The sequence below is a fragment of the Papio anubis genome, chromosome 3 (assembly GCF_008728515.1).
Source record: "Papio anubis isolate 15944 chromosome 3, Panubis1.0, whole genome shotgun sequence".
Lineage (NCBI taxonomy): Eukaryota > Metazoa > Chordata > Mammalia > Primates > Cercopithecidae > Papio > Papio anubis.
Window position 1 is genome coordinate 25900903 of NC_044978.1, and position 13002 is coordinate 25913904.

The 13002-nt window shown below is 35.0% G+C and overlaps 1 protein-coding gene across 3 annotated transcripts in view; it reads left to right on the plus strand.

The window, feature by feature from the left end:
- Nucleotides 1-9741, plus strand: part of MARCHF1 (membrane associated ring-CH-type finger 1) — an 820720-nt gene extending 810979 nt beyond the window's left edge. For all 3 annotated transcript variants that reach the window (XM_017959171.3, XM_021938129.2, XM_021938130.2), the window contains one exon: nucleotides 5476-9741. In XM_017959171.3, the coding sequence (XP_017814660.1) occupies nucleotides 5476-5774 (299 nt within the window). In that variant the 3' untranslated portion in view covers nucleotides 5775-9741. The remainder of the gene's footprint in view (nucleotides 1-5475) is intronic.
- The last annotated feature ends 3261 nt before the right edge of the window (nucleotides 9742-13002 follow it).

A 13002-nucleotide genomic window follows, 5' to 3' on the forward strand; every position in this document is an offset into this window, starting at 1 on the left:
TTCCTTCAAAGACGTTAACTCCATGGTACACTAATTAATTTTTTTAAATAGTGACTAGGGTAGGGAGAGACATGAAACCATCAGTCTTTCTCCTAGTTTTACTAAGTTCAGAGTTACTCTATTTTACTCCAAACAACAGTATTTAATTAGTTAACATTAATAAGGTTTCTCCTGGACTACGATGTAGGGAATTTGCAATATTGTAAAAAAGCATCTTCTTCCTCTGGGCCAGATGGCAAAAAGATTTTTTCTCATGCCAACTCCAGAAGTTGACCTAGATTGTGGTGTTAGGAACCGTAAATCTGTCATAGGGATTAGCAGGAAAGAGCGTTGGCAGTAATTAGGGCACGAATGCTGTGTTTGCCAACCTCATGACAGACTGCACCCTTTTCTCCCTGGAGTGGGTTCTCAAAGATTAGTAGAAGTTTATTGTAAAGAGGGCGGCACTCTAGACAGAGGAAATAGCATGTGCTAAAGCTTGAACCTGTATTAGGGCGTGCAGTGTTTGGAAAACAGCTACCCAGATAGGACTTTGGAAAAAGTGTACTAAGCAAGGCACTGGATGAGAGAAATCAGGAAGCTGAGGATGACGATAAAATAAATAGAGGTATAGGTCATGAGCATTTATTGTGCAGGGCTGCAGCAAATTTTAGGCACAATAAACTCCCTTGGGCATGGTTAAAAAGAAATGGAATGTTTTTGTGCAATAAAGTTTCCATAAATATATCATGCATACATTACCAATTTCCAAATATTTAAATGCTCACAAACCCATCTCTTACTCGAAGAAATCCTATCATCTGACCTAGACACAGAGATGAATTCATGGAACTAATCTCAAGTAAGGAGCTAATATATAAAAATATATATATAAATATATTACATATAAAATACTATTTTTAGAGCAGATTTAGGCTTACAGAAAAATTACAAAGAAGATAAAGAGAGAGTTCCCACATACCACCCTGCACATACACAAGGTTTCTCCTGTTATTAACATCTTGCCTCAACATGGTACATTTGTTACCAGTGAGGAGCCAATATTCATACATTATTATTAAAGTCCAGTTACACTGGGGTTCACTCTTTTGGTGCACAGTCCTATGAGTTTTGACAAACGCATAATGTCCTGTGTCCACCATTACAGAATCATACAGAATGGTGTCCCTGCCTTAAAAAGTCCCTGTGTTCCACCTATTCATCCCTTCCTTTCTGCCCCTAAACTGTTGGCAAACACCGATTCTGCTATCTCCAGTTTTGCCTTTTCTAGAATGTCATATAGTTGGTATCACACAGTATGTAGCTTTTGCAGACTGACCTCTTTCATTTAGCAGTATGCATTTAAGGTTCCTTTGTATCCTTTTGTAGCTTGATAGCTCATTTCTTTTGAATCACTAAGAAATACTCCATTGTATGGATGTATCACAGTTTATTCATTCACAGATTGAAAGACAACTTGCTTTATCCAGCTTTGAACAAATATGTATAAAGCTGCTACAAACATTTGTGTGCAGGTTTTTGTGTGGACATAAGTTTTCGTTCATTTGAGTAAGTATAATGTTGTATCATTTGAAAAGCTTGTGGTTACCATTGTAAAAAACGGCCAGACTATCTTCCAAAGTGACTGTACCATTTTGCATGCCTATCAGCAACGAATGAGAATTCCTGCTTGTCGTTCCACATCCTTTCCAACATTGTTTTCAGTGTTCTGTTTTTAAACTTTAGCCATTCTAATAGGTATATAATGATATCTTGTTTTAATTTGCAATTCTCTGATCACATATATCGATAATCTTACCATCTGTTTATCTTCATTGATGACATACCTCTTCAGATCTTTTGTTCATTTTGTAATTAGGTTATTTTCTTATTGAATGTTAACAGTTATTTGTATATTTTGGATACAAATCCTTTTTTCAGAATGTGTTTTGCAAATATTTTTTCCTGTGGCTTTTCATTCTCTTAACAGTGACTTCCTCAGAGCAAAAGGTTTTAGTTTTAATAAAGTCCAATTGATCAATTTTTCTTTTCATAGATCATACTTTGGTCACCTAAATTTTCTTATCTTTTAGAAGTTGTATAGTTTCACAATTTACATTTAGGTCTATAATCCATTTTGAGTTAATTTTTGTGAAAAAGGTAAGGTCTGTTTACAGACTCATTTATTTGCATGCAGATATTTAGTTATACTAGCACCCATTTGTTAAAAAGACTATCCCTTCTCCACTGAATTGCCTTTGCTCCTCTGTTAAAGATCAGTTTTCTATATTTGTATCAGTCTATTTCTGGGCTATTCTGTTTCACTGATTTATTTCTTTATTCTTTCATTGATACCACACTGTCTTGATCACCGTAGTGGTAGTAATCAAGGATAGTGTCAGTTTTCAAAAACCCTGTTCTTCTACTTCGACATTGTGTTGGCTATTCTGGTCTTTTGCTCTCCATATACACTTTACAATCAGTTTGTCAATATCCATAAAATACCTTGCTGGAATTTTGAATGGGATAGTATTGAATCTGTAGATCAAATTGGGAAGAATAGTTATCTTAATAATATTAAGTCTCCCTACCCATAAATGTGGAACATCTTATTTCATTCAGATATTCTTTTATTTCCTTCATCGTAGCTTTATAGTTTTCCTCACATAAATCTTGTACATATTTTGTTAGGTTTACACCTAAGGTTTTTGTTGTTGTCATTGTTTTGTTGGCACAAATGTAAATTAGCTTGTGTTTTTAATTTCAGATTCTGGTTGTTTGTTGCTATATATAGGAAAGCAATTGACTTTTGTAAAACTTTGTATCCTGCAATGTTGTCATAATCACCTATTTAAAAAAACAAAACTTTATCAATTCTTTCAGATTTTATACGTAGACAATCATATCATTTGTGAACATAGTTTTATTCATTCTTTCCCAATCATCTTTTATTATTCTTGTTTTATTGCATTAGCTAGGACTTCCAGTGCGATGCTGAATAGGCATGGTAAGAAGGAACATCCTTGTCTTGTTCCTGATCTTAGGGGAAAAGCATCTAGTTTCTCACCATTATGATGTCAGCTATAGGTTTTCTATGTTCTTTATCCCATTAAGGAAATTCCATTCCATTCCTAGTTTTTATCATGATTGAGTGTTGGATTTTGTCAAATGTGTTTTCTGCATTTATTGATATATTCACATTTTTCTTTAGCTAATTGATGTGTTTACATTGATTTCTGAATGTTGAACCAACTTTGCATACCTAGAATAAATCTCTATTGGCTGTAGTGTATAATTGTTTTTATACATTGTTGAATTCAATTTGTTAACATTTTGTTGAGAATTTTTGTATCTGTTCATGAGAGATACTGGCCTATAACTTTTCTTCATAGTAATTGTCTTTGCTGAATTTAGTATTGGTTAATGCTGGTCTCACCTGATTAGTTAGGAAGTATTATCTCTTCTATTTTCTGGAAAAGACTATAGAACATTGATGTCATTTCTTCTTTAAATGTTTGGTAGAATACACTAGTAAAATTATCTGAGCTTGGTGCTTTCTGCTCTGACAGGTTATTGTTGATTTAATTTCTTTAATAGATCTAGGGATATTTAGATTATCTGACTATTAATTACACCTGCCACTGTAATGATCTCTTATTTCTCCTGTGTGAGCTTTGGCCAATGATATTTTGAAGTATTATTTCCATTAGGATTAAGTAAATATTCAAGATGATGACTATTATGAATTATTCAAGTCATAAAGAAGTCCTTGCATATTAGGAGTTAGAAAAAAAATTACCTTTGCTACCGGTAAAGGTTCTAATACATTTGATTGCATATATTTAATCTACTGGAAAACTAAGTTCAGATTTGATTACTCAAAGAGGCATAGAAATTTATTTTAAACTGACAATGCCAAACAGAGCAACAAATTAATGAAACATCAACAACAGTGAGAGGCTTTTCATGTTTTCTTACAATCCCTTTTAAGATCAGAGAACATTTTTTTCCCAAAAAATTTCAAAGGAAGAGTCAGAGCCAAAGCATTTTGAAAAGAAAGAGAGTTTACTTGCAAAGGTTCAAGAGAGTCAGACTTCAGAAAAGCTGGATAAGGAAGTGAAAAACATAACAGGTATTTAAAGAAAAATATAAAGAAGATTACCATGATTACTAAGTTTGCATTAATTTGTTCATGGAGAAAAAACAAAATCTTATCACATGATGATCATATCCAGAAAGATCTTGCAACATGAGCTAAATAAAAGTCAAGAATAAAATGGTCTTTGTCGGGGTCTGGGGATATAAGAAATACTCAATGTTTCATTATTTTGGGACCAGAAATTGACAAGGTAACCCTGTTCTTTTTGGTTAATCTTAGGGTACAAAGTGCTTCATCATGACAGAAACAGGGCATGACTTCTGCTTTGCTTCTAGAAGCATAAAGCAATGTCACTACTACAAAATATAGATACGATATTTCTTATAACTCTATTCACTGTTATAAGTACATAAAAATCCAAAGTCAAATCATAGACTCTCAATTACCGTGGTTTTTACACATTTCTACCATCCATTCCTAGTGCACCGTATTGAGCCATACTGAGCTATATTTTTCTCCTTCACAACTTTTCACTTACGGGAAGACAGCTATTGTCCCCCACACTATCGTAGTGTGGGCAAGAAGACCACTTGTCCCTCATATATTTAACACTCTTGACCCTCATATATTTAACATTCATAATTATGTGTTGCCTAAATACTCACTGTTGTAGTCATTGAAACACCTGTGAAATAATTTTAAAAACTGTATATTTACAAAAGAAAGCCTATTTCTAGTAATGATGATGGAAATTAAGAGAAAATATAGCATCTATAAAAGTGTGATGGTTCTCAATGATAAAATATGATTTATGAAACAAATGGCTAAAATCCTAAATATTTTGCACGTTTGTACTCAGGAATTCTCTCTCTGATGAAATGTGGCAGCTTTTTCCTTTCCCTCCCTTTCACTCCTCCCCATCTCCCTTCTTCCATTCCTTCCTTTTAAATTTTAAAAGAAATGAGAGTGGAAAGACCTATACATACAAACCCATGCATGTACCCATCCCTCATCTTCTTAAAAGGATTTTAAACTCTGATTCTTCCATTATGTTCACCAGTCTTCCTTAAAGGTTTAGCTATAAGGAATAAATGTCAGTGTCCAAATGTCCAAAATCTAACATATTATCTCATAATTATGATAGGTACTTGATGCTAGGAGAAATAAGAGATTTGACAGTGAGAAAATTTCCTGATATACAATTTTGACAGTACATGTAGGATACTCAAAAGGAATTAAGGCAATTCACGTTATAATTCTTTCTAGTTATTAACAATATATTCCTTGTTAACATAATCTAGCAGGCAGGCATGGGCTTTTGAAGGGGCATAGAAAAAAAATGACCAAATCCACTGAGGAAAACTTGGTGATAACATTCTCTCTTTTTTATTTCAAAGGTGTCCTTGAATGGCCATTTTGGACAAAACTGGTTGTGGTAGCCATTGGCTTCACAGGAGGTCTTGTCTTCATGTACGTCCAGTGTAAAGTCTACGTTCAGTTGTGGCGCAGGCTGAAGGCCTACAACCGTGTGATCTTTGTACAAAATTGCCCAGACACTGCCAAAAAACTGGAGAAGAACTTCTCATGCAATGTAAACACAGACATCAAGGATGCTGTGGTAGTGCCTGTATCACAAACAGGTACAAATTCACTGCCATCTGCAGAGGGTGGCCCCCCTGAAGTTGTATCAGTTTGATGGAACCTGTTGGGAGTTCCTTCACCGAAGAATATCTTTCTAGCCCTCAGCCACTACAAATGACAGAAGTGATCTTGAATTATTTACTCTCTTCAGCTCCTCCTTTCTCCTACTGACACATTTTTCCTGACTTTGTTCAAAGAGGAAAGGAGGAAAACACACCAAATGCCCAGGATCCCATGAAGTATAGCGTGAAGTATGATATGGAAATGTGAAGTTTGCCAGAGAATGATTTCTAAGACAATTAAGAACTACTGGGGCAATGAATGCTTTTAGGCAGTAATCAAAGATTAAATGGACCCATGATACTCTTCAAAGTAACAGGGGAAAAGTTCAAGAATACAGACTTGAATTGCAATGTGTATTATTTCTAGGGCCTTGTAATGTTAACTGTCTCATCTGGAAATAACAAACATATTTGGTTTTAAGCCTGAAATTGTCTGCATTATCCCTAAGTCACATTGGAAGCGAACTTGGAGGATGCGTATTTTGATATGTTTTGACAGCTAACAGATTTTTATGGTTATAGTGGAGTCCGGTTATTTTGACAGATGCATGTTTTTAAAATAGATGCAATATACACTTGAAGACATTGATATTTGGAATTATGTTTAAGTCATGAACAAAAGATTTTCGGAAAATGTTCAGATATAATTACCTCTGTTAAATACCCACAGAACTCAGTTATCAGGTCTTATATTTTTTTCTGATTCCTCTAATACAGTGCTGTCCAATGGAAACACAATAACCACAAATGCAGGCCACATATGTGAATTTTTAATTTCCCAGTAGCCCCATTTTAAAAAGTAAAAATAAATGTAAAAGTGAATTTTGATTTTTTTAAAATTTAACACTATATATGTTATTTCAACATGTCATCAATATAAAAAATTGAGATAGTTTACATCCGTTTCTTGAATCAAGTTTTCAAAATCCAGTTTGTAATTTAAAAGCACACTTCAACTTGAATTAACTATATTGGATAGCACAGCCGTAAAATTAGAGACTAAGCTTCTGTTTTATTTAACAGTTGAATATTTCAAAAAAGTTTCATTCTTTCTTTTATTTCAAAGTCTCATAAAAGTTATGATTTTTAAAAGCACTAAATTAAGTTAAGTATCCTCATTTTAAAGTCAGATGAAGTTCACATCTCTAAAGGGTAAAAATCCAAAAGTATAGAAAGATAAAATAAACTGCCTGTAGCAAAGTTGTGAAATTAATTTGTTTGTTACTATGAAGTACTTACGATAGGGGAATAAAATTACCTATTTTTGTTATTGAATCAAATGTGTAAGGCTTATTTCATCCATATGAGGTGTCAACTTGACAGATGAGTAATTATGACTAAGAATCTAGACCTTACTTATAAAAGCTGACAGGATTTCCCTTGCTCAGTTAGAAAGCAAAAATAGTCAACAGATTCTGTGATAAGTAATTAATTGTTTAGGTTTGACAGTTGATTATTGTGTTCTTTGCATATTCATGTAAAACTGATGTGTGAATGGCATTACAGTGAGTTAATGATTATAGATATAGTAGCCTGTCAAAGAAAGACGTCCTACATTAAAAAAGGTGTCATATTATGTTAGCTGTCATTATTTATTAACATGAAAAGGCAATGATGGCCATAAGAACCAAAGCATGAGTATTACATTGCACAAATCTGGGTATCACATGGATGCACTTTGTAATTATCAGTGTGCTTGTTCTTCACAGATCATAGGAAAAAGGAAAAAAAAAACAAACCTTTAAATGAGGAGAAAGATGGTATGAATATTAGTAGTGGCTGACATTGAGTCCAAATAGTCTTGATTCCTAGAAATAAACAAAAGGTAAACAATGTCAATTTTGTGTGTGTGTATGGCGTGTGTGTATTCATGTATATATGCGGGGAAAACGTTAAGGTATTCAGTCAGGAAACACAAGATTTAAAACTCATCTTTCTTAAAACTTGTTATAAGCATAGGGAAAACAAAGTCGAGGTAACTTAACCAAAAATTCTGTATAAATAAGGATATAAGTAATGTTTTAAAAAACATGTGGACCTTAAACAAATTAAACTGTATATTAAATTCCTCTTAAATTCCCATTTTAAATATTTAAGATAAATATATTTATGAATAACAAATCTGTGGGTGATTTAACCACGGCACCACATCCAAGGGATTAACCTTAATGCAATTTTCATGTTAATTGTCCCAAGCTTCTTACTAATCCATTTTCCCTGTGGGTTAGTAATGGCAACATGCTGTTTACAGATATGTTATCTACAGAAAAACATCTAGATATCAGCAAACAAAGAAATGTTGATTTCTCTTTTGTTTGCTCTGAAAGTAAAATAGTCATTTACCTTAATTAATATGGAAAATATTGTTTAAATTCTGTACGAACCTAAACAAGATAGGTTGCAGGGTTGATTTCACAGTGGAGGATGATTGGCTAAAATAAAGCCTCATCTATTAAGGGCTACACTTAACACTAAGAAAACATTTCTAGAATGAAAAGCAAAGATAAGCATTATTGTATTAATAGTAAAAGAGGACATGGGATTTTAAAACTATATCTAAATTCTTGAAATTAACTTTTATGGGCTTGGACATTGTTGAAATGAGAAAATAATATAGCTTCCTGGCAGGTTAAAAGTCAACACTTGATTTTGCTCTTCTTCTGACTTTTTGAAACCCTGAAGTTCTGAATTTCAAGCTTTTAAGAAGCTTTTCAGCAATGGTTGTTTATGGTTCAAACATCTGAAATAACTACCTGCATTTAAAATCTAATGTTGATTATTTTATTTTTACATTCTGTGTGGCAATGGAACATTTGCCCTTTCAAACAATAAAACGATTTAGCTTCGTGGCAGTGCTTTTTTTGTGGACTGACTATACCCTTCAAAAAGGAAAACTGCTCTACAGAATGCCAATTTTGAGGCATGTTTACCTGCTCATGGAAGAAATAAAATGGAACTGAAAAAACAGGACTAAAATTGAAGAATGAAATTACCATTGTGTTAAAAACCTTGGCTCTTTATAATCATGAATCTTCAGTATTATCAATACCATAAAGCAGACACTGATGCTGTTAGTTTTTTAAAGAACGATCACTCTTATCGTACAGGAGCAAAGATTACACTGTAAAAGAAAGAAATTCCAATTTTTTTAAAAGTAAAGCCCAAAAGGCAAGCTTAAGTACAAAACCAAAATAAAAATGAACACAATCTAAACTAAAGTGAGCCCAACAACCTGATACAGCAATGTGTAACCTGCAGGAAGATAGGTACAGACTGAAGGAGTCTTTCAAAACACCCCAGCAGTCAATCTCACTCTGCGCTGCTTCTACACGCGATTATAGTCCCAGAGAGACGACCTCATAGTTATATTTTATCTTGTTTTACAAAAGGTCCTTGGGTACTCTTTAAAACATCTATTCTTTGGCAGGAAAATTAGCTCATTAGAGCAATGACAGCATTAAGGGAAATTATAAGGGCCCTGGGGCTGAGGTGGGAAGATTCTTCCATCTGCCCCATATAGTTTACCCTTCCTTGCCTTGAAAATGAATCTTTTGGAACAGAGTACAGCTCTTAAAAGTTACTAATATCATTATTATTATAGTTGTTACATAATACTTTAATTAAGAAAGATGAAAACCTTTTTTCTTTCCTAAGTCAGCCCAATGGTGCTATTTTACATATCAACACAGTTGAAAGGAAGTACTGTTATTTTGGGCTGCAGTGTTTCCTCCACATCTAAAGAAAGCCCATTTTGAAATTGGATACTGCATTAAAACAAAGAAGGAAAAATTATTTTAACTGTGTGCAGTTTTTGAAATTAGGCATTTGTACTATTTTGGTTTTACATAATTCTCTTGCATTAACAATTTACTGTTTTGTGAATCATGTGTACTAAAGCAAATTAAGAAAAAGAAAATAACTATCTGTGAAAGACTTTGTATATTAAACAAGTGATGCAAACCTTGGTTGTGGTTTCCACACTTTTTGCCTAACAGACTATTTGTATTTGCAACGTCCAAACACACATGTTTTTGATTTAAGATTTTACAAGGGTCTGAACATATATTATTTTAAAGCAAACCTACATTGACTAACTCATGACATGGTACAAAGAAATAAATACACAGAGGGAAACCAATGAAAATAAACAATGTGGACTTTCAAACCTGCTTTAAAAAAAGGTTTAAGAGAAATCACAGTGTAATCTAGAGGGATTTTCTCAAGAATAAGTCTTGGATATAGACAAATAAGAATATAACAGCATTTTTCTATTAAGAGCTAATAGTGGATTCAGATAATTGCATGGATAATAAACATTAAAAGCAAGATATTACAATCTAAGAGGCTTGGTGATAGCAAAACACAAAGCACTCTCCAAATGTCCAACTTATAAGGACCTACAGGGCTTTCTACCAGTCTGCTAACTATACGAGCCAACTCTTCCACCCAAACTGGAAATCTGAACTTAACACCCTCCCTCACCACCAGAAATTATAGCAAACATTCCTAGATCATTAACCACTGCCATTATGTGTTCAATGATCCTAAACTGGGTGCTGTGATAGAGATTACCAAGCGTAGCAAGTGTGTGGGAGTAGAGATGCTTTAGATAGAGAGGACACTTTTAAGCTCAGACCTAAAGGAAGAGAGAACAATCATTTATTGTTGGCCTTGCGAAAGCTCAGAGAATGGCAACACAGGCAGAGGGAATGATAAGTACCAAAATCCTGAATGGGAAATGTCAAGCAAGGCTGATGGATTCGGCCAGTAGGGAAACAAGCCCTTGTAAGACTCTATTACAGTCATCCCTCAGTATGTGTGGAGGACTGGTCCCAGGACCTCCTTTGAATACCAGAATTCATGGATGCTCAAATCCCTGATATAAAAATGGTGTAGTATTTGCATATAACCTATGTATATCCTCTTGTATACTTAAAATCATTTCCGGATTACTTATAATACCTAATACCATGGAAATAGTTGTTACAATGTATTGTTTAAAGAATAACGACATGAAACAAGTCTGCATGTTCAGTACATACTTTTTTTTTCAGACTATTTTTCATCTGTGGTTGGTTGGATCCAAGGATGAGGAACCCTTAGATAGGAAGGGTCAACTGTACTTACAGAGGCAGTAAAATGCAAAGGTGTGGCCTTCCCATATGTCTTGTCCTACAGAAAGACACAAACAGAAAAGGGGCCAGATGACCTGATAATGGTACATAAGGGGAAGGGCACTCTGTTGCTGAGATGCTGAGTCCATTTTGCAGCTAAGTATTATATTAGACTGGTGCAAAAGTAATTGCAGTTTTGCCATTAAAATTACTTAAAAAAAAAAAAAAAAGACAAAAACGGCAATTACTTTTGCACCAATCTTGAGTCATTAGTTTTATAGGCTGCAGCTCTATGCTACAGTGTCTCGAGGTGGAGTCTCAGAGGTCATCAGAACTCAGGTGATGACAAATTGTCTCACTATCTTCTTCCCAGATCGGGAGGCAAATGATATCCTCCATATCTCCGTGTTCTGGGAAGATACAGGACAGTCTTCCAAGGCTCAGTCAGGTCATCCGCGGCAAAACCCTGCCCAGCTTGGATCAAGTGAACATACACAAGGCCATCCGGGTGCTGGCGACAGGAGCAAGAACAGTGGCAAGAAGGCCAGTTAAGAAGCTACTGCACATAGGACAGGCAAGACATGGTGACTTTGGTAAGGATGAAAAGTAGAGGCTGCCTGACAAGGGCCAATTTGATTTTCATTTTGGAAGTGGAATCACAAATACTCGCTAATTAAATTATATTGCGGGAAGGCATCAAGGATGATTTTACAGGCAGATTTCTGGCTTGAGAAATTGTGTGAAAAAACTTAGAAAAAACAGGTTTCTGAGAAAATAAGGAGTGGGAAACAGAACGTAAGTAGGAGTATTTGCCTGTGAAAGGAAAAAAAAGATATATCCATTAAATCAAAAGAAAGTGGTAATTCGTATTTTCTCAAAGATGTATAAAAAGGTCGAACATTGAGAAGGCTAGTATTCAAGTCAAGCTAGAAAAAAAATTAAAGAAAGTAGTAAAATAATTATCTCAAAGTTAGAAAATGAACTTAGTTGGGGAACATAATAAGATCACTAAGCAGTACTGAGAATTCACTTGAGATTTGCAAACATCAGTATGAAAATGGTCTGTTTGATATTCTTCAGCGATGTTGAGCTGCTTGAGAACAGGCATGAAGGAAACGTAGCTATTACTTGGTTTGGGTTCTGAAAGAGAAATAACTCTGTTACAGAGTCAGGGGCAAAGGAATTGAGGGTATATGCAGGGAAGCAACTATGAACTTGAAGCTGAGCTCAACAAGATAGATGATGCATGAGAGTGAGGTCAAAGTGCAGAACTTCAGCAATGAAGACGGGTGGTGACAGTGAATGAAGAGTGGAATACTCAAAATCAGGTCTACAGAGTGGAGGTGCTGATAAGGATCCAGGTGTGACCATTGAGAGGCCTCTGATGGGATGGAGAAAAAGACCGGAAAACTTAAAACTCACAGTGTTGTTATATTTGCCAGCCACTATTTGTTATCCACAAGGAATCACTAAAATGATTGCTACAGGGGAGAAGAAAACTTGGTCACGAGCTAAAGCATTCTATGAATGGGCAGAAGGTTCTTCTGGGAGGTAAGATAGTAAGGAAAGGAGGCAAGAATAGAACTTCAAAAACTTAAGGGAGAAATTATTCTGAAGTGGCAGTAGAGCAAAAAGGACACCTACCCAATCTCCTGCCCCTGAAGCACACGGAAAATAAGAATAGAAAAAGCTTCTATTTGAGGTAAGCAAGGTCCTAAAGGGACACCTCTGTCAGTAATCATGGCAAGGAAGCAACTAGGATATTAGGGGAAAAGACCACAGATGTGAGTCAGCTGCTCTGAACTTGGAAATGTATCACTAACTTATGTCCATGGAAGTTCAGTTCATTGGTTTAGACAAGGGGTCAGCTAATTATGACAAGCAAGTCAATCCCCCGGCCTATTTTGTATGGCCATTAACTAAGAATGGTTTTTATATTATTATTATTTTACTTATTTACTTATTTATTTTTTGAGACAGGGTCTCACTCTGTCACCCAGGTTGGAGTGCAGTGGCACAATCTCAGCTCACTGCAGCCTCTGACTCCCGGCTTCAAGCAATTCTCCCGCCTCAGCCTCCCCAGTAGCTGGGATAACAGTGTGCTACC